Source organism: Corvus brachyrhynchos, unplaced genomic scaffold, assembly GCF_000691975.1.
Source record: "Corvus brachyrhynchos isolate BGI_N302 unplaced genomic scaffold, ASM69197v1 scaffold142, whole genome shotgun sequence".
Lineage (NCBI taxonomy): Eukaryota > Metazoa > Chordata > Aves > Passeriformes > Corvidae > Corvus > Corvus brachyrhynchos.
The window spans coordinates 10003044-10025882 of NW_008237226.1; the positions used below are offsets into that span (position 1 = coordinate 10003044).

Below are 22839 nucleotides of genomic sequence, written 5' to 3' on the forward strand. Positions count from 1 at the left end.
GCCATGTGAAGCTTTGGCTCTGCCCTTAAAATTTATCATCCTGCCCATCAGTCTCAGTTCCCTTCCCAGCACAAGGAAACACCTACTTCTTCACTCATGTGAAGCCTCATGCATGAGGCCTTTTGCCAGGTTTTAACTTTGTTTGTCTTGTTTTGTGGGGCCTTGTTAAAAGGCTTCTTGAATTAGAAAAAGTAAAGGAAGCTTGTAATTCTCTAGAAGAGCCAAGAGAAAGACTTTATTTTGTCAATTGTTTTATTCCTGTTAAAATGTTTATTGGTGTATGCTGAAAAGTGTCTTTTTCCCAATGTGCCCTGCCTTCAGTATGTCAATTTGCGTTGCTGTTGTGCCTCCAAGATTCCAAGATTATGATGACAGTGGACTGGTTGGTGATTTACACTGCTAAATCATCAAGGCTTCAGACTCTCAGGCCTCTCCTGTGAGGATTCTTGAACTTCTATCTGTGAGCAATTCCCAGCTCACTGAAGCCAAATGTGTCAAACCAAAGCATTTCATGGATAGCCTGTTTGATGCTAGGATTAATTTAGTATCTTAGTGCCCTCCCTAAGCTGTATTTTGTTGAAGTATAGGAAGGCCTCATTGTGTCCCCATTTTCCTTTGTCCTGTCAGTTTAAACAATTGTTGACCTTTTTAGTAGGTATCAGCACTGCAAAAGCAGTGTTACGGTGTGAGGAGACAACATAAAGTCTTTTAAAGCTCAGGGAGAGCAAGGTGTTGGTGACTGAGGACAAGGACCGAAGGCCATGTTCCCCATTTATTATTTTCAACATACTTGTTACATTTTTTTTTGTAATCCCACAATAAATTAATTTATGTTGAAAACTAGGCTACGAAATTACTGAATAAAGTACTTTAATTCATGCTCCTTACAATTGGTTAATAAAGGCTCATATCAACATATTCTTATCTGGAATACCAACTTTATTTTTGAACCATTGTCAAGAATAGCAAAAAAATACCAGTTATTGCAAAGCCCCCAGTTGAGAGCTATGTTGAATATCTGCTCTCTTCTGTTTTAGATTTGAAAAAAAATTAATTTAGGTTGTCACTTCTCCTACCTTTGCATTTTTATCCTCCCTTAGCAAAGAACATATGCTAGCTTTTCTAGTTATCCAGCTCTACAGGGTGTATCAAATTCTCTAGGCAGAGCAACATTTGAGGTGGGGTACAAATGTGTTGGTTTGCATGGCCTTCAGCAGTCAGTTCACTGACTTGGAGAGTTTGGCTGTATCCATGACTGAACAGCTCTACATTCTAGGATTTAGCTAGGTTAACTGGCATGTCCTTCTGAAGCCTCAGAGGGACCAGCCAAGCCTTTCATTGTGGCTTCCAGAAAGAAAAAAAATCCTTTAGCTGTCTCATTAGTAAACCTTTTAAATTCTTCATAGTTTGCATCTTCATAGGAAGTGAGTTGTAGAAATCTAACATAGCTTTTACTGGTGTTGTCGCTCTCTTGTACATATGTATGTATGCAGACACCTATAGATACACATCCCGTGGAATCCTTATTAGGTTATCTGCAGAAGCAGGTTGCTGATACTGGTCTTTCCAGTGCATCAATAATGATGCTGTAAACAAGAAAATAGTTTTCCCTGTTAATAGTGTCAAATATCATTGTGCCAAGCTGATATAGGCCAAACAACCACAGAGTGGATGCATGCTTTCTCTGAAGGAAACAAGGCTATCTGGCATAGTGATGCTTTATGCCCTTTAAAAAAGATACTAAACATATTCTGGTTAGAAATCCATAACTCCTGCAGTAATGCTTGGCTTCAGAAACTGGGTTGGGAGTGGGTGGATGGCTGTGGTCTGATGCTGAAACTATGCTCTCAGCATATTTGTGGTACGCTGGATTTTGAAACTTCTCAGCCAGTAATGAAAGTTCTGTGAATTATTTCAGAAAGATAAACAAGCAGGTCTACTGAATTGTCTATAGAACTGAATAGTATACAAATCCTAATTGCCTTATTGTTAATTTTGGGTGGGTAACTAAATTCTTAACTCTGCCTGAGATGTTTATATCACTCAGCTATAGACTTTCACACAGATGGCCAATCTGCAGGTGTGAAGTTTGATCTGATTCAGATACCTAAAAAGTGCCTTAAATCTGAAGCTGTGAAGCTGTTCACCCACCTCACTCTTAAGATGGGCAAGCAGGATACTTTAGATAAGCTATTTTCTGGGAATGTTTATGTTTCTCCTTATGGTGAAAATAGGCAAGAATTGCAGGGTCAGACTTAGGTGTCATCATTCATTTTTAAAGGCAGGTGAAACACACCCAATTTTTGGGTTCTGACAGTTGGCTGTTTAGTCAAGAAAAGTCGATAGGGGTTTTGGCTTATCTGATTGCCTTCTAAAATGATCGACAGTGAAACAGGGAGTGGTCCTCACAACCAATAGTATCAATTAAATTGCTGGGGTTTGCATTGAACTGAGCTGACTGACAGCTCTCTGTGCTTCCATTACCAGTGCGTGAGCACAAAGCACTGCAGTGTATTCAGCACTGCCTGCTGCCTCTGTGGTGGAGTGGGGTAAAATATTATGTACCTGCTCTGGTCTACATCTGGGTGAAACAGATGTCTCAGTAACTTCTACTAGCTTCTTGTAATGTGATTAAGCTGTTAGGAGATTATGCTAATACTGGAAAATAGATACAAATTAGTGACACAACAGGCTAGTTGCTCTATTTCTTTTCTACCTTGGGTGATTTATATTGTTGCTTTATTTGACTTCCTTTTGTGGCAATGTTTCTTCCTTCTGAGATTTTGGCCACCTGTATATATAAATGTATTTTTGACAACCAAGTTTTCATCTGATTGCAATTATGATCAAAATTGCATATAATTACCACTTTTTGAGAAGCAAAACTTTAAAAGCATTCATAAAGCCACTGCAGTGCACTATCATTATAGATAGACTGAATTTTTTGGATTCAGTTTGATGTATTTCAAAGTCTCCTGAATATGGATTACCAACAGAGACATATTCTTGGTTTTATACATTTATATTTTCAGGTAAGTCTTGGATTTAGTGTCATTTATCTTTAGATATAGCATGGAAGAAGATTAAGAAACGCAAACTTGAACTGTCAAAATTGAGAGAAGATGCAGTGCTTTGAGAATTTTCAGGACTGTGTCTGTGTATGATATTCCAAAATACAGGAAACTTTGCCAGACGTGATTGCTTGGCATTTGAACTTTTGGTTACGAAACCAAAGCTGATCTCGCAGTTCTGATGTGTGAATAGTGTTGGAGTCCAATACTCTCTGACCAGCATCTTGTAGATACTCCATATGTGGAGGGTATGATGTTTAGTATCTAATTTCCTCACCTGAAGATAGTTGATGTTACATGGGATTTCTCATCTAGCAGAGTAGTACAAATTATCCTGAAAATGTCATACCATTTTAAATTACGCATAACAAAGCAGTTGCAATACACAGTTCAGTCACAATACCAATGTGATTCCCATTACCAGTCTTGACAGTATTCTCGGTGGGAGTCCCCAGTTTTTGGGAAGAAATAGGTAGCTTGAATGACAATATGTCTCAAAGACTTCTTGTTTTCATCACTGAAGAGAACTGGTTTGAATGTTTTCCCTCATCTTACGAGAAGAAACCTAAAGTCCTCCTGCAAAATTAGTAATACAACAAGTTGAGCCAGGATAGTCCTCTTGGGATTTTTGTTTACTTCTCCTCCTAACCTGACCTTACTCAGGTGTCACCCAGCTCTCAGTGCTGTTGTAATACTCTAAAGTGGAGTGTGCTGTCATGGGTGAGTAATGCTTGTCTTGTGTGTTTGTGGATGTAAGAGACAGCCTTCTCATATCAAAGCTTGGTTTACTGGGAGAAATTTGCCTTAGGTCTATAGTCTCATCTCTGGAAGTGGCTTGTAGTGTTGGTATGTGAGAAAAGAAACACAAAGAGAAGAAAAAAAATAAGGTTGAGGGAGGAGAATGTGGTGGCATAAAACTATAGATAGAAGGGAGTGCTATATTTCTTTCTTTTATGTCCTGTCAAACTCGCAGCAATTTTCAAGTGTAGAAGCTTGTATCATTCATGTGTTTAATAGCCCTTGATAGACTCTTCTTCCAAGAATTAATCTAAGAGCTTTCAGGTTTCCACATAGAGGTGAAGAAATGCTGTTCTGAAGTAAGGCTGAGAGTGCTGATATGGGAGCTGCCAAGCAGCAAGTGACTGCTCAGTCTGTAATAGTTATTTTCTGACTCACCTAGTGTAACAGTTGATTGTATAGGCACCCCGTTTGTGGCCTTTAGGGTTTTTTTTTTCCCTCAACAAGTAACTTGGATGTGAATCAGTATCTATTGCCATAGAATTATCTTAGCTTGATCTGAGAGGAATTGTACCCATCATTGCCTAGAAAATAACTGTGTGCATGTTGAAGCAGTCCAAGCATTGACTGCTTCTATTCCCCGCTCCAGGAATTTATTTACCAAAACTAGTATGTTCTGTCAAAATGTTCACCTGCTCAGAGGAGGAAGAAGGAGCCGCAGGGAATATGGGACTGCTTTTGGGATGCAGAGTGACACAAGTCAGTTGCAGACTCCTTTTTTTGTTCAACTGAATACTGCTAACAGCAGAATCGGTGCTAGCTGGTATGTTTGGAATGCTAGATCTGGTGCAAAGCCTTGTGTTTTCACTGCTGGCCCTTTGTACCAGAAAGATCAGAATTCAGATGTCTGGAAGCTGATTCACTTCCCTCAGGTAAAAAACCATGTGTTCATCTTGGTGAACTTCTTGCACATGCTTTGAAGAAATAATTAGGGAGTTCTGAATTGAAACTTGCTTCAAAATGCTTAAAGCAGTTGTTCTGTTAAAATCAAGGCCTTCACCGATTGCAGGTGTGTAGGAGGTGCTGGCTATTAATACATCCCTCTCCCATTACTGTATTTAATTCATGAAATAATAAACTGTTAGCAACTGGGGGGCATTGCTCTCTGGAGAATGCACAGATTTTATTTATTTATTTTTAACCTTAGCCCCTTAGTTTATTGGTTTTCAAGTGCTGCCGTGCTTTGTCCTGGAGACACTAGTGATGTCCAGTGCTTTTGCTGCTTCTCAGAGCTTTAAGGTAGCAAGAAGAATGGAAGATGCACATCTTCTGATTTTATTGTTGATACTGAAATTGCATGTGTAGGGTTAACATTGTAAAAACTTTCAGTGGGCTGATACCTTAAAGAAAAACAGAAGCAGGGTGGAGTTCAACAGGGGAGTGGTACTCTACATGAGAAAGCTGATCTTCCTGCCTTCATTACTGTACTGTTATTGGGTTGTCTTGTGTCTTACAAGCTTCATTCCTGGGAATGAAGACTCTCTGGTATTTTTTTTAACACATTTTTTATCCAAATACCTGTATGTATTGGTTTATTAGAGACCTGGTTCAAGGGAACCCTATAAAGTAACTCCATTAATGATTTCTTGCAAATGTGCTGTAAAGAGTGGCTACAGCAATTCTCCCCCAAACAATAATGAAGGATTGAGCTAAATTGCTGCAGTACCTTTACAGTCATGTTTTTGCAGAATTTCAGCTACACCATTTTTCCTGTAACAAAATCATCTCTATGGCAATTGCTAAGACAGTTGTGTTTTTCAGGATGATCAGGACATCCAATGTCTCCAAATTCAAGAACCCTGTTTTAGCATTTACACAGTCCATTGAAAGTGGTGTCTTGTGTAAGGAAAAAACTTTGTTAGCTTTGGAAGAATTCTGTCTTCCACTTGTTTTTTCAGTTCACCTGACCCCGATCTCTGCCTGATCCTTTTTATCCCCTTCTTTTTCTAAGAGGTTTTCCTGTTGGCAAGGTATGCAAGCTTGGAGTTGGATGACTAGCTATTACCTTAAAATGAGTGTTAATTGGATATGGATTGATCTGTAGCAACACACCATCTCCATTATTTCAGCCTACTCCAGTTAAGAGTACAGCACCTAAGAGAGCTCTCAACAGTGAGAAAAATTCCTGCTAATACCTTGTTCTTAAAGAATTACATCTAATTCCTCCTCTTTAGTTGCTGGAACAAATGTTGTTATTGAAAGACAACATTTTGTGTGTGTCAACCTGAGTGTGTGATGTAATTTTCTTGACTTGTATTTCTACCTGTCAATTATTAAGAATTTTTTACTCTTTTTTTTTTCTTTTTTTCACTGACTGTGCCATGACTCATGCATTTTTATATGGTTCCTGATGACACAACAGAGAAGTCCATTATCTCGGTGCTTCAGTTTACAGTTCTCTTGACATTGTGAAGTGCATTGAAAGTGCTTCAGTAGTGTTACGCATCTGAGCCACTTCTGTAGAAATTCTTGGTTAGTGACCTAAGAAATACCCACTCTCCTGAAATAAGTGCAGTGAGGTGAATCTCTAATGCAGTGTGTGGTTGTACATTCATTGGTGGCAGTGGGTTTTTCTGACTGTTTTTCAAGAAACATCTTCTTGTGCATCCCAGTTTAGCTGTTAGGTGATGTGATTTATGGTGCAGACTTCAGTGAGTCTGTCCTCTCTTTTTTTTTGGGTTTAGCATCATAGAATTGTTGGAGAAAATCTGTAACATTATTGAGTCCAACCATTAACCCAGCACGGCCACCACTAAACCACGTCCTTAAGTGCCGTCTGCATGTCTACCAAGTCCATCTACAAATGATTTAAATACTTCCAGGGATAGTGACTTTACTACTTCCCTGGGCAGTCTATTCCAATGTTTCACAATGCTGTAAGTGAAGAAAATTTTCCTACTACCCAGTCTAAACCTCTCCTGATGTAACATGAGGCCATTTCCTCTTGTCTTGCTGCTGATTACTTGGAAGAGACCAGCCCCACCTGGTTACGGCCTCCTTTCAGGTGGCTTCAAAGGGTGGCTTCCCTTCCCCCTCCTCCTTCTCCAGGATAACTTCACAGGCTGCATGCCCAATTCATACCTGGAGAATCTTGCATGAGCACAGGTTTTTATTATTTATTTAACGTATGGTAAGTTTCATTTTCTTCAGGTATTCAATTCTACTTGCTGCAGAATTAAATCAATTCCACTTGTTTCATCTCTTTATTTTCTCTCTCCCACTAGGCATGCTAATAAAGGACAAGTACTTTTATTGAAGTAGATATATTTTTTACTGTGGACCAGCACTGTTCTGTGATTAAACATTTAAAAAAATTTAAGTGCCTTGAGAGCTTCTAGAAGGCTCTTTTGGGAAAGACAGGTCATGTGGATCAGCAATATTCGTATTTCATGTAAACATTAAAACCTCATGTTGACTGTATTTACCCTGCACATCCTTACGTTAACTGTTTTGTCCCTGCATGTTGCCCTTGAGGCTGTAAAATCAGGAAAGGGATTTTAATGTGTCAAGAGCCTGGCTCTGGCTTTACTGTTCCTAATGAATGGCCCCTTTGGGTTAAAGGTTTCATAAGCATTGTAACTGTGCTGGTGCCTCTGTGGGCAAGTCTGCAAGATAAACCTGGCTGCCAGTACTGGGCTTCCTGGTGATTTGTGCCATAGTTGAATTTACAGACCTCCAGCTTATTAGTCACTTCTTAAAAGAATACCTATGTTTTAGGAACAAAGGGCGCAGTGTCTCGGTGGAAAATGGGAAGCCTGATGAGGATTTGGTGAGAACCAGTGGCTGCATTGCATCTGCTCTTGTTTTCTTTTCCCCTTACATTCCTCTGTTCCTCTCTACTGGTAATGATTTGTAAGTTTTCCACCTGCAGATTTTGTTAGTTCATAATTTAGCTGTCTGCTGCCTTTCCAGAGAGCTGAGACAGCTGCTGGTTGCATGCTGACATGTTTCCTCTCTGGCAAAAGTGCAAGGGCAGCTCTTCCTCTATGCTGCTCAAGTTCTGTAATTTGCATTTAATATAACTTCTTGGCTTGCTGCTGAAAGAAGTGGAAAACCCTCTTTACCCTAAGTCTGGAACTGTAACTGTGAGAGAACAAAAACACCCAATAACATTGCTGGATAAAAAAGACCCAGTAAAGCCTTTTAATGTCCTGGATATTCTTTGGGGTGAAAAAAAAGATTGCCCTTGATATGTGGGTTGGGATGTTTCCTTCATAGCAACTCTATCCATCTATGCTTCTGTTTTATTTGCCTTTGAGATGAATGCCCCTGTCTTACATGGTATCTCAGCAAGAGAAGGAGATGGAAATAATTCCTGCCAAGCACCTGTTCCTGTGAAAGCTGGTGGTGCTGTGTTGGTGGTATTCTGGCTGCTCTCTCCATCGCCCTGTCAGTCAAACGCTGTCGGCGCCAGTCCCCGCAGCAGCAGCAGCATCCTGTGGAGCAGTGCTGCCGACCCCACCTCCTCCAGTGGGCTGCCCAAAGGGTCACTGCCTGCCCTGTGGGCTGTATTTAGTGCCCTGCACACACACAGCCATAAAATCTTGATAGTTTTTATTAAAACCTTCTTTTTCTTACGTTGTCTGGCATTGATTCCCTTCTCTCTGTAACTAGGGCAGTGAAGTTTCGCTGCTGTGAAGCAACTGTTCACAGATTCATCTGAGCATGTTAATGTTTGAAGAATCTCAGATGATTCTGTTATTTTGGTTAAAAGTGTAAAATGATGCTTAGAAAAATAGTGTTGCTTTGAATAAAGGTTTTCAGTATTTTTTTTTCAATTTAAGCAATATGGTTTCAAGAACAAATGGTAGAAGTTTCAGCCTTACCAAGGCTTTAAATAATTCAGGAGTTAATCATCATAAGAATTTCCCTGTGGTATGGATAAAAGACTGCGTTTTTGTAACTTATTAAGCAAGTTCATACTTGCTGAAGCGGTGAAGTAACTTTTACTTCATCTGTTGCAGGTTTTATAAATTAATTTTCTTAATTAATGCTGGATTTATTAATTAAAATTCTTACAGTTTTTATTAATTGTGTGAGAAGGATTGGTTGATTAGAGGAACTGCTGTATAATATATGTCTGGATATCTACAACTGTAGATGTCCCTTAGTTTTAACTGTTTAGGGTCTTTAGCAAGAAAATGAGGAGCAGCTTTAAAGAAAGCTTAGCTCTAGGACTTCAAGCAGTCTCAGGAGAATATGCCAACTCACCGGTTTATGAATTTTTAAAGTATGGATCTGTTTTATACAAGCCTGTTAACAAGACTGGGAGTGGAATTTGGTAAACTTCAAAGTCATGCATTTTTTAAATTTTTCTGATGAATTTTGTAGTTGCAAGTTAGTAATTAGCAGGCTTAGACATTTTGTGGTTTATATGGAAAATGAACCCATTGTGGAGTGTGGTGCTAGGTTCTGTACTGCTCTGACATCTGCTTGAGTATTGAGCAGTAAATCGAGAATAATACCATTGCTGAGTCTCTCCCATCTTCTGGTGAAGAGTGGAGTCTGTGAAAGGAGTGAGCTGTCATTTCCATACCTCTCGCTTGCTTTCCTGTGAAAATTCATGAATCCTGGAGGATGCTGGGCTGCAAGGTATAAGTTTGACTGGTGGTTTGGGTTTTCTTTTGGAGGCTATTTCCTTCTTACCCATACCTGTCTTAAGATCCTTACTCTGCCGAAAACATTACGACTTCTCTAGCAGCTGTTCCAGAAATTTGCCATTGGCTTTGAGCTGCCCAGGTCCTGTACCTTTCAAAATGGAGAATGTATATAACAGTTGAAGGTCGTATGTGATTTCAGAGTTTTACAGCTACGTGACACCTGAGAGGCAGTCAAATGTGCTGTGCAAGTTTATGTGCTGCCACCCTGAATTTACAACCTTCAGCCACCGCTTTTGTGCTGTTGTTAGTTTCTTCTTGATAAAAAAAAACAGTTTTTGCATTGCATTCACTTTTGTACATTTTAAACTGTTATCCAGGCACCTCTTGTGATAGCAACAGCACTTTAAAATCTCATTTTCAGGAGCTGATTCCATTCTGGATTGTTGTATAGATCACTGGGTTGGTTTTACTCAGTCTCAAGATAGTTTCTTAATGAAAGATCCTGGGCACGGCTTGAGGCAGTACCTTATAAAGCCAGACCCTCACTCGAGCAGATTAAAGCACAGTACATTTAAAGCTAAATATAGAAGAAGGCATATCCTGTGTTCCTAGTAATTAACTATTCAAGAGTCTCTTCTGTTGAACTGAACTTCTAGTCATTAAATCTGCTACAAGTTGTGAGTCCTGCTTTAACTGTTTTTTTAAAAAGTTTTTTTCCCAGCTGTCTTAAAGGACATCTTTTATGTTCACAGGGAACAGTTAAAATCCACAGTTGAGCTTCAGGTGCATGCAAGCTTTTTTGCAGCTTAAAAGTACACTGCATCAAAGGAAAGAAGTCTGGTGTGAGAAAATTAGCGTATGCGTTTCTGTCTTTTATAGAAACTGGGAAACTGTACCAGTGTGCTGGATTGAAGGCTTTTGTGTGTTCCTTAAGGAAGTGGCACTGTCAACCCCAGCCTGATGGCTTGTTTGTGCTCTGGAAGAGCTGTGGAAAGCAGATTAATTCTTACAGTTCTTACCTGATGTGTGGTTCACTTGACCCTTTCTTTGCAAACCTCATGGGCTTCTCTTGCAATCTCTTGAAATGAACATTTTTAGACTCAAAACAAGGTGTAAGGTCTCCAGGCAAAACAAGAACAAATCAAAAATACCTGAGTGAATGTTATAGATCATTCTCTTTACAAATAACTGAAGGTCAGAAAGACAAAGCAGATGACTATGTCAAATCTAGCCAGTCACTGGCTAGAGGCTAGGCTGTTGCTTATCCCTGTAGACTGCTAGATTATCTGCCTAATTAACTTGTAAAGCACCTTCTGTTCCTTTAACACCAAGCTGTCTCATCAGGGGAAAGAGCCTTAGGAGCTTTGCTGTGAAGGCACTTTTGGATCCTACAGCACTTTGAAAAAGCCCATGATACCATGGTTTGCCATGTTTAACTCTCTTTGCAGATGAACGAATAGTTTTTCCAGAAGGCTGTTTAGTGTTGCAGTTGTTTCAAAAAGCTCCTTGGTCTGTTACAACTGCAGCTTTAAATCTCAGTGATGATGAGTGTGAATCTCAGTTGAATTGCTTGTTGCATATTTGTGTTTTTATGACTTACAGGAAGCAAACCCTGTCTTGACTCTGAACTTTACTGGCTATTTCCAGTTCATGTGCCCGCATGCGCAGTTTTTGACTGTGTATAAGTGGTAAACCTAGACTAGAAAGCAGTGGTTTGCCAAGTAAAACATTTGAAATGTTGCAAAAGTGGCCAGCTGGGGATGCTGCCACTAGAAGTCTGGTGAATGTGAATGTATGTATAGCTGGAGCATTGTTAGGAGAGTTAAGTGAACTTCCAGTAGTAGAGAAGGCACTGCTTGGATGTAACGTGTGGTTGATGGCTTCTTTCTCAGCCATGGGGCTTGAATTTATTTTCATTTGTGGTAGGAAGCATGTTGGCAAATCTGTGTACTTCTAAACTAGACCTGCAGAGTCCACAATGAGGAAATACAAATAATACAGATTTTTGTAAAACTAAAGTTATTAGCAGAACATGCTCAAAGTCTTGCATGAGAAGGCCTTATTTTGGACAAGCAAATAATATGTAACAGTGACCTAATGGCCTGCAGGGTGTGAAGCAGGTGGCCTCCAAGTCTCAGGGCTGGCACATGCTGTGGGCAGGAGAGGGGGATGACCTGTGGTGATTCCTACATGCTTCAAAGCTTCCTCTTACTTGCTGCTGTTTGCATTCACCTCTTGGTTTAGCTACTCTTTGGGTAAGCTGCATTTTGTGTGGTGCAACTGATTATATCCAAAGCTTAAAAATAGTTGGGGTTTTTTTTGATAAAATGGCATTAATATAGTATCACTTCCCAATTTTTTTGCCATCATGTGTTGAGATTTGCTGTAAAGTAATACAAGCCCAGTATTTTTTGCTGTTGTATGATGTGCCAGGTAGGTCCTTCACTCTGTATTTATGCACAAAGTTGATGGGGCAAGGGATTTGTTTATCTTCTATTATTTTGACGACACCCACATGCTTTTCAGAACAAAAAGTTACTAAGATACAGTGATGCTTGTAAGAAACATTTGATTAGAATTTGATGGTTAAAGCAGTGTCTTTGTGGTTAGACCACAAAGCTTTGTCTGGAGCTGGACAGCATGTAACCCTGGGCATCTGTCTGCCTGGTGAACGTGCCAGAGGGTGAGACCTGTGCCATGCTGAGCCTCACCAGGATGGTTCCCAGTCCTCTGCTTTAGTGGCTTTTGTATCCCCAGCATCCCCATGAGCTGTGTGGGCTCTGCCCCAGGAGTAAGGGCAGCGACTTCATTGCCATTTGGTTTTGAACCTTCACTGTTTTTTACAGAGACGCCAACAGCCAGGTTTTAAGAGAAACACATCTCATTGAAGTTATCCTTGGATTGCATTGCTCTTCATCTTAAAGATAATATGAATTACTCTTTGAATATGTGTTAAGAAGTTTCTTTACCTTTCACATGTTGGGGTTTTGCTACACCGAGTCTTTATTTTGCCTTTAGATTAAACTGTTGTCCGTAAATGCTAGAGTATAAATATTTTTCCCTTTTTTTCTTTCTCCAGAAATTTTATGAATAAGAATCAGAAGCCGGTGCTAACAGGCCAGCGGTTCAAAACTAGGAAGAGGGGTAGGTTGCATTACATTTTTTGCTTTATTTTCCTCTTTGTTAAAATGACTAGAAATAGAGCAGGTGGAATAGTTGAAAGTTCATCTAAAGGGTTTTTCTCCCCTTCTTTTCAGCCATGTTAAGATTGAAGATGTTACTGTTAACTAAGCTCTATGAATTATTTTATTTTCACTATATATCCTAGGACGTTATTTAAAATTCAGGTTTAATTAGCTATGAAGTCTTGTGGAAGCTTCAGTTAAAGATTAGATGCTAAATGAATTTATAGTATATTTACATCTGATGAAGAAAACTTGCTAGATTTTTGGTTTGGGTGTTTCTTAAAATGTCCTTTTCAACTAAGAAAGCAAAATATGAGCTTTTATTTAAAAGTTGTGTAAAGAAAATTGTCTGGGCTTTTTTGTTTTGGTTTTCATTTTTATTTCTTTGACTCAAATCAATGCCATGCCTGTAAGTGAACCTTTCATATCAAAAAAGGAATTTTCTCACCTTCCTTCTCCATGAGATGGTCAGATCATCTCGCTGGCCCTGCTTTCGGGTCAGAAGGAGGTCAGAAACTCCCTTTTCCACAAAAATTTATTTCTCCTGTGTTGGTGTAGTCTTTTTTTTAATTGTTAAAGTAAAACAATTATGTGAGTTATATTGTACTCATTGTGATACTGATTTTCTGTAAACATGACCAGCAGTTTGTTTCATTAAGTACAGTACAGCATCAATTTTTAAGGAAAGCTGAGTGGTGCTGATTGTACTGACCAGCCAGGTATTCTAGCACAGCAGGTGCTCACTCATACTAAGAATCCATTTGTTGTGGTTTAGGTGGTTGGGATGAATGCCCAACAGTTTGAGGCAGAGAGACAAAATATATGTAACTAATTATTTTATTCCCTTCCTGCTCCCCCACCAAAAAAACAAAAACAGAAGTCTCGTTTGTAAAAAGAAGGATCTGATTTTTTGCTGGTATAATAGTAGATTTTTACAGCAGGCACAGGTGGGGTTCCTATCTGTCATGACACAGACTTTTCCCATCTTGACTTTCCTGTTTCTGATCAAAAGTTAACACCTTGTCTAAATGTCTTGTGACAGAAAGTGTAAATAAGAGCATCTTCTTAGTGTGGATGAGAGAAACAAAAAGAGTTGGTAAACTTTCTCAGAAAATTTCAAATTCTATCACAAGTCTGAAGAGCTGAATGATCAGTGTCTAGAGATCTAGAATGATCACGAAGCTTAGATAGGAATTGCAAAATAGTTTGTTTTCAGTCATGTTAAAAAGCAGTGCCATCTTTCTCTTGTCTTTCCTCCCTTGCACCCAGCACTCCTTCAATTTGTTTCACTGGTACAGTCTCTTCAATGCAAAATGTCTTTCCTATGGTGCACATGCAGCGTTTGTAAGGATAACTAATTAAAAAAGAAACCAGTATTGTTTGTAGTTAAATGTCATGGTGCTCCAGTAATTAGTGGGATTAACTTTCTATCAGCACGGTTGAGAGCGTTGTGCAGTGGGAGCTATACACTGCATTAACTCACAACCATATAAACACAGCCAGAGGAGTGGAATTAACAATCCCTAAAGAAATCTGTCTGTCAGATCAGCCAGTAAAAGCACTCAGACATGCACACTGCTGGATTGATCCCATGTATTTTTCAGTCTAGGTCAGTCAGTTATGGTTATATATGTTATTTGATAAACTTGTCTTAGAAAATGTTCTGTCTCTCTCATAGAGACTTTCACGTTATGTTTTCCACTGGGTTTGGCATAGTCTGTCCTAATACAGATTTGGTCTTTGACTCCTATTTAATGCAAGCAATAATTAGAATAAGTAAAGATATTTGATTTGTAATTCTTGTCCATCCCTTGGATTTCTGTTTGCAGTGATTGGAAGTAGCCCTAAATAACTCATTGACTACATGGAAGAAGGAAATGACATGGAGGGTGGTCTGAAAGATTGGTTGGGATTTTTCTTTTGAGAGAGGTTACTTAAATGGGATTGTGGATATTAAGTGGCTTTAATATAGAAATTTTAGCATGCAAACGTTTCTGTACTCAAAGCATAAAATCTCTTCTTCAAACGTGGTCATCCTGATTGCCTTAATATTTTAATACCCTGCTTAGAAATTTGTAGATACTTTTCTTTCTAGAGGCGGAGTGCCTGAGGAAGAGAAATGGCTTCCAAGTATGTTTATTCCCTTATGTTTCCATATACTTTTGTATCACAGCAGTGTCACAGGTTGTTTGTTATGTCTTTGCCTTAAGACTAAAAGATACTATTAGGGTTTTTTTATTCTGAGTTTCAGTATATGAGGGAGTCCTGAAATGTCACCCAGGTAGGACAGAGTGCAGTAGCTGTGGTTTGACCGTGACATTTCAGTTTTCAGAGACTGTTCTATGGTAACAGGCAGGCATGTAGGGGGTCTGAAACATGCATTTGCTGGGGACAGTGAGCCGCTTGTTTTTACCCATTTGTGTCCCATGATACTCCTTTTTCCCTTCTGCAGATCCCTGGAGCTCTGCCGTCTCCGTGAGGTGTGGCACTGCTGTCAGGCATCTAATAAAATTAATTGCCTGTATGAACTCTTATCACTGGTCAGCTAGCTGCAACTAATCATGGGTTGTGAACAACTTCTGAGGTTTCAGGGAGCAAAAAAGAATAATACAGTGCTTTTTAATTTAAAGTTTGAAAGTGCACTTAATGTCTAAAATATCTTTGAGAGAGAGGACCATGAAGGAGGAGCTGGTAAATCTCACTCTTTCTAGTTATATTGATTAACCAAGTGAAAGGAATAAGCCTTGCCTGCAGCATATATAGTGGCAGACATTCAAATCACTTTAGAAAGATTTGAAGGAAGAAAAATGATGCTGTTAAGGGAAGAACATTCCAAGGGAAGGAAGCATATCATAGTTCCTATCACTCTAGGCAAATAAAATAGTTTTTGGTATGATCTCTGTACCTTTTGAATATTCCTTTTTCAGTGAGGGTCAGCAGTAGTTGGTGTCTGGCCAGTACTTGTGTTTATGGAGCAGATACATGGGATGTGGACTGCATTGACTGAATGCATGCATGCAAAGGAATCTCTTTGTGTCTTCTGAAATGGAAGAGGGAAAATTGGAGTAGTAAAAATGCCAGTAGGTAGTAAGGCAAATTTATGTATCCAGACAGTTGACAAATACCTACAGGACAAAAAGCTTCCCAAAGCATTAACAGGATCAAATAATGCACATTGAAGTAAGTTGACAGGCAATACCTGATACCTAGGTTCATTCCCATGGTATACATAATATAGGGTTAATAAAAGTTAAAAAAACGGTGCAAAATAAGCTAAGCGAAATGCTGCATAGTACTTGCAGGAAGAAAATTATCTAATAAAAAGTCAATATTAACACCTTTACGTTACCTTGTTTGGCCCCACTTCTTACTTCATGTTATCTTTTTTCTTCCACAGAATTACAGTTGTGGGCCTTCTGATGAAGAGATAAAATTAATTCTTAAGGACAGGGCTATGAATGTACTTTGTGATTTTCTTAGAAGCAAAAGATAGGAAATACGGATTTGGGAACATGATGAAAATGAAAAGCTGTGTATAGCACTGCTGCAGTGGATATTGTGTGCATCACATCTGCAAGCTACACCTGCCTCTGCTAGCCCAGGATTGGAGCTGTGCTTGTTTAGTAATTGTGCACTTGACAGCTCAACAGACTGTCACCCCTTGTTGGTGATGGCTTCTTACTCACCCTCTTGTACTACATCAGCATATTCCTCTTCAGTAAATTAGCTTGGTAGGAAAATGTTTCAATAAAATTAAAAATCGTTTTTCATGCAATAAATTCACCTCCTGTTCCTGTGTAAATTTTTAGATTGTGATAGACAAGAAAATAGTAGGGTACTACAGATGAGAAGCAGACTTCTGGGGCAGGGGAAGAATCTATTTAAAAGAGCTAAGAAATATTAATCATGGTATTTGTGTTTGCACTGAGGACCGTGTACCCATGATACCAAGCATATAATACCTTCCAGTTTAGATGTGAACATCTTAAATTTTTAGGCAAAATACCTTTGAAAAAGTAAAACAGATTTTTTTTTTAACTCTTAAGACAAAAATCTGTCTTCTCGCTGGTTGATGTCTTCAAGCATTTTTTTTTTAGCCTTCAAATAATGCATACTTATTTGGCAATCCCAAAGAGAATAATTATACTCAGATGCTTGTCTATGGGTGGAACTGTGTTTCTTGTGCACAGATAAAACTGCCTGAAGTACACATACTGAAGTACTTTTTTCAGTAAAAGACTGGCTTGTTTGTGGATTGGTTGGCTGTTTTGTTCCTTGTTTTGGGTTGGTTTTTGTACGTCAAGTTTGAGGAGAGCTGCAACTGAGTATTTGGTAACAGGTCTGGTGGCTTGGATAGGATTCCAGTAGTGTGCTTCTCTATAAGCATTTGCTCAGAGCAAAGGCACATTCTTCAATCCCCCTTTCAACCCTCTGGTTTGTCCCTGATGGCCGTGCCCTGCAGATAGGAGGGGTGGTTCCTCAGAACACAGACTCTGGGTTTTCATCACAGCTGAAGTCGGCGTAACACAGCTGGGAGCCCAAACGTCTCCAAGGTCTGGTGCGAAGTACAAGCCTGGGAAGAAATCATTTGCAGTCCAGACAAGGGGCATATTGAGTAGTGTATTGGGTTGTGGAAGCGTGGTAGTGGAGAATCTAGTTTGTCATTATAGTTGTGTGCATCACTTCAGGATGATCCAGAGCTGGGAGCAGATAGTTTCCTGAGCATATGTATGGGTGTCCGTGGAGTTGTCTCAGTTTCGGTCTGAGGAGGTCACGTTTGGGGGATGGGGACGCAATCCTGTGGAGATGGGTAGTAGACACAATAAGTCACTAAAAGCTAGGCATAGCAGAGGATTTCTGGAAAATAAGGGGATTCTGCCGTTTTCCAGTGCTTAGTGCTTGAGAGACAGCCCTTGAACTGCAGCTGCCAGGCTCCTTGGAAGGACAAGTTGACTAGTCACCTGAGCTTCCCAGTGGCCTGGGACACTGAGTGGAAGGGACTGCTTTATGCCTTCCAGGTGCAATTGCTATGGAGGAAGGGCATGCATTGGAAGTGGAGGAGAATGTGCAAGTGAGGTGCTGAAGATAGTAGAATGAGTGCACCCTGGGTACATGCAGCAGAGGAGAGAGAAAGCTTTTCTGTATGAGAACTAGAAAAGCTATCAAAAGTAGGAATTTTCTGTGAAATAGTTATTTAATTGCCATTAAAGTACCGTGGCAGGAGGGAAGACATTAGGGAAGAGAGGCTGTTAAGAAGCAAGGCCTCTTGTTAAAGGCCTGGGATGAAAAGCTGCACTATGAGTAGCAGGGAACAGAAGCCTGCAGCCAGAGGATGCATAAAGGCCAGAACCTCTTGTCACAAAAAGCCTGCAAGAGTTGCAGCTGGCATGTTTCAGACTGGATTAGCACATGTTTAGACAGAAATTTAACCAGTCCTCATTTATCTTAATAAATAAAAATCTCTGGATTGTTCCTCTGGATATGATATTTTTGGTTTTTCAAGAACTTGTATCAATGTTTGTGTCAGCAGGTGAAGAACAGAACAGCTTGCAATTTTGTTTCTGAAGTTCAGTAACAAACCTGGGTTTTGAGTGCCCAGAACAGCTTGCAATTTTGTTTCTGAAGTTCAGTTATTTTAACAGTAACAGCCATTTCGTTTGTGCCCTTATATAAAGCCAGGGCCTGTTTTCTTAAGAAACTTCAAGTGGCCATGGTAAGCTGTTAACTTTGTGTGCAAAAAGGCAGCAGGAGGTGTGGGTAAACCTAGGTAAGAGTTATCTGGAGGTTGCAGCTATGTCTGTTGTGTCTAATGACCTTGACACAGGGACATTGTCTGGGGGTCAGGCTGTGCCTTAATTGAATTCAGCAAGGGACAGCTGTAGAAAATGCAGTGTCAGTGCTGTGTTTCTGTGTTCCTAATGCTGCTTAGGTCTGTGAATATAAAAGAAAAATTCTTGTTACATTGCATTGCCTTGTCTTAAATGTTTATTCAAAAACTAGTTTTATTAATACCTCAATCTCCTTTTTTCCTGAAGACTTGTTTTTTTGAAACATTTTAGCTATGTGACCATACTTGCTAGAAGAAAAATAGCAAGAGATGAAAAACAAAATGTTCATACAATGACATTATGTACACATAGCTTGGCATTGCCTTTGTTCTGCTCTCAGATTTAGCAGTGCACAGTGCTACACACATGGGATAGTATCTTCAGCAAGAGAAGAGTATGAATTTTGAAAACAATTTCAATAGTTGCTTTTCCTCTATTTATTTATTCCCATATGTTTGTGTGTGTTTTGGTTTGCAGAATTTCTGCAGAACTGCAGAGTTTGCAGAAATGATACAGGCCAAACAAACTTTTGATGTGTTGACCAGAATGAGAAGAATATATTAGGTGCCACGGTCCTTTCAATTGCTGACTGATACAGGATTTTAATGAGTTTAAAAATTGACACTGTCTCTCTCCTTCTTCTTTCTCTCCGTTTCAGATGAAAAGGAGAAATTTGAACCCACAGTCTTCAGGGATACAATTGTCCAAGGCCTCAATGAAGCTGGGAGTGACCTGGAGGCTATAGCCAAGTTTCTGGATGCAGCAGGCTCACGACTTGATTATCGCCGCTATGCTGACACACTCTTTGATATTTTGGTAGCTGGCAGCATGTTAGGTAACCTGCAGAGTATCTGACAGAGAATTTTGGCGATCAGTCTTGCTTGCTTCTTTTAAGATGCTGTCATCCTCTACAGTGGAAATTATAACCTGTATTACAATTTCACTGCTTGCATCTCATATCATAGCACTGTTTGTTGTTTGTCGTGCAGTAACACCTCGGTACTTGCTGGATACTGCTCTGAGAAGCCTTCAGTCTGAGCTAAACCAGCATATAATGGCAATAGCAAAGGGAATGAGAGAGATGCTAACTAGGGGAAACAGAGGGATTTATTAGCATAAAAAGGTATAATACAGACTCCAGGTTAAGCGCTGCTGCAAATCTTGCTTTGTAGATGTTGCAACAAAAGCTAGCTGAGAGAAGTGAAGGATAATGAGGTGTGCTTTGTGGATGTTCATGGGGACAGTTCTACAAGGCATCAGTGGCAGCTTTTGGCAAAAACACGCTTTTCACTTTCCTCTTCATTTTTGAGTAAGTTAGCTCCTTTTACTGGTCATGTTGCTTTGATTCCTGCTTCCTGCTCTTTGGTGAGAAGAAATGATGTTTTTGTAAGACTTGAGGTAATGCAGGAAACAACAGCTAAAGTAAGAGTTAAAATAGTATGTAAGGGTTGTGCTCCAACCCGTACTTATTTGATCACTCTCAGTGCTCTCAAGACCAGCTGAGATTCCTTAGGGTGAACTGAATCACTCAGTCCTGTGAGGACTGTGTGATCTATGGTGCAGCATATCAGCCAAGTGTCCCTTCTGTCAGGTACCACCACAGATTAGAAAAGCTTGGTCTGTCTCTCCCTCTCTCCTCTCCCTTGTTTCTCCCTCTCCCCTGCTAACTCTTTCCTTGGCCTTTTGCCTCAGTGATATTAACATAAGACTTATTAGACTTATTCTTTAAAGTAAGAAATCATTCCTTGCCTTTTTTTTTCTCCTTTCTTATAGCTCCTGGAGGCACACGCATAGATGACAATGACAAGACCAAGATGACCAACCACTGTGTATTTTTTGCAGATGAAGATCATGATGCCATCCGAAATTATGCTCAGGTCAGTAAAAGCATAGCTGATTACTGTTTTCCATTTATGTGTCAAAAGAGATTACAGAAGAACATCTGCAGACTGTCTAGGCTGCAGTAGGCTAGCTACAGACCAATTGAAAATCCAGTTAATCATTAATCTGTCCTAACCTATACATTTTAGGTAAGAAAATAGGATGGCTAAAATAATCTGATCAGAGTTGGCAATGCTTTGTTTACAAAAAGCAGTCTTGCTTATCACAGTCTGCCGTTGGTTGAGTCTACTTCTAGACACCACCCTTTTTATTTTTGTTGACCTTTTCTGTGTGCAGACTGGAATATGACCACATTTTGAGAAACACATGAAGTGTATCAGAAGTCCAGCTTTTATAAGCAATGGTGTGGCCAGCAGGATCAGGACAGTGTTCATTTCCCTGTACTCAGCAGTAGTGAGGCCACACCTTGAATCCTGTGTTCAGTTTTGGGGCCCTCACTACAAGAAAGACACTGAGGTGTGCTGGAGGGTGTCCAGAGGAGGGCAGTGGAGCTGGAGAAGGTCTGGAGCACAAGTCCTGTGAGCAGCAGCTATGGGAGCTGGGGGTGTTTAGCCCGGAGGAAAGGAGGCTCAGGGGGTACCTTATTGCTCTCTACAGCTGCCTGACAGGAGGCTGCAGCCACGTAGGAGTCGGTCTCTTCTCCCACGTAACAAGTGACAGGATAAGAGGAGATGGCCTCAAGTTGTGCCTGTTGAGGTTTAGGTGGATATTAGGAAAAATTTATTTAGTGGAAGAGTTGTCAAACATTGTAGTAGACTGCCTAGGGAAATGGTGGAGTCACCATTCTTGGAGATATTTAAGAGATCTGTAGATATGGTAGCCTAGGGACATGGTTTAGTGGCACTTGGCACTGCTGGGTTAACAGTTGGACTCTATGGTCTTAAAGGTATTTTCCAACCTAAACAATTCTATGAAGTATATGAATGACAAAAAATATAAAGCTCACGCCTCCAACCTTTAGTTGCATAACTAGTTAGGAGTTGGGCATATATTTCAAGAGCTTTCATTTCTTCTATGTATGTGATGTATAATTTCTTCCTGCAGGAATATGGCTTGCATAAATAGGCCTATGTGAAATTATTACAAAAAACCCATGAACCCTAACACATTCTTGAAAAGAAGCTAACTTTGCATAACTCATTAATGGAAGATAATAATTATATGAGAAAGTACAGTAAGAATTCTATGGAAAGTTCAAAGCCACCATGCAATTCTGGATACCAGTAGGATTGCATAAAAATGCAATACCCTTGCAACTCCCATATGTCAAAACTGTATTGTTAATTAAGCATGTATTTATCTTTTTAAATCGCTACTTATTATTAGAGTGCTGAAGACAGCAGCTAAAAGCATAGAAGCTGCTGTCCCTGCTAAGGTGTCTAGGGTGATAAGTTGCTGGAAAGGTGCATAGTTGATTTAAAGAGTGCTGGCATCAAAATATGCATTGGTAAAAAATGTTTGCTTAATAGCAGAAAGCTCCTTTAAAAAATATCTTTAATAATCTAAATTAGTGAAATATACTTATTTCTGGAAAGGGGGTCAATACTTCTTGTGTGTCAGCTTTATCATCTCTTAAAAACAGGGTATTCTGCTTCAGGAAAATCTCTGTTATTGGTAAAGGCATTGATTCTGTCTTCTTGAATTTTAATATTTTAATAATCTTTTGAACAAAAATTGACAGAGCCAGTCCTCCAAGGAGCAATTTAAAGTAAAAGATTGCATATTGAAAGATGGAAAGGAAGGCTTCGCTTCAGGATTTGAAGGAGTGGAATTTTCAATGTATTCTCTGCACTTCAAACCAAAATAAATCAACATTTTGTAATTAATGCCTGAAGAGATGTGTCCTTTTATTGACCTTGTCATTTTTTTCATGCATAATGCAAAATAGAGTTCTTACTGTATTATGAAAATGTGGCGTTAGTCTAAAATAGTATTTAGACCTTTTCCTATCTAGAAGATACCTAGAAGGTAATTTCTTACTCTGTCTCCCAAATGAACCAGTAGCGTGGCTGGTTTTTTTGTGGATTTAGTCACAGAAAAAATTAAAAGTGAAAAGTCTTCAAGTGAAAAGACTGAAGTTAGTATTGATATTTTAGCAGATTATTTGCATATGAAGTCATACTTCTGTAATTTACAGAGACTTAAAAAAAATACACGGAATTCTTTTTGGAATTAACAAGAAGCTTACATTTTCATCTTCTTTTCTTAGGATTCTGTGTGTCTCTACCTCTCATCACGGCCACAACTTGGTTTTTCCAGTTTTTCTGAGCCAAAATACTAGCGGTTAGGATGTTTGGATGTATTTTATATTCTGGAAAGTGAATTGAAGCTTTCTAAACCTAATTTTCCTTCCTCCCCCATCCAGTGTGGCAAAAATGTCAGTTGTTCCCCACATAAACCTTTTTACCTGTGACAGTGAGTCATATGCTGTGTGCCTTTGTACAGCAGTGCAAGC

At 39.5% G+C, this 22839-nt stretch overlaps 1 protein-coding gene across 1 annotated transcript in view; it reads left to right on the forward strand.

The window, feature by feature from the left end:
• Positions 1 to 22839, forward strand: part of BZW2 (basic leucine zipper and W2 domains 2) — a 56158-nt gene that overhangs the window by 5302 nt on the left and 28017 nt on the right. Inside the window, exons 2-4 of the mRNA XM_008629953.2 lie at positions 12549 to 12613; positions 19141 to 19317; positions 20256 to 20359. Coding sequence (XP_008628175.1) covers positions 12556 to 12613; positions 19141 to 19317; positions 20256 to 20359 — 339 coding nt within the window. The 5' untranslated portion in view covers positions 12549 to 12555. The remainder of the gene's footprint in view (positions 1 to 12548; positions 12614 to 19140; positions 19318 to 20255; positions 20360 to 22839) is intronic.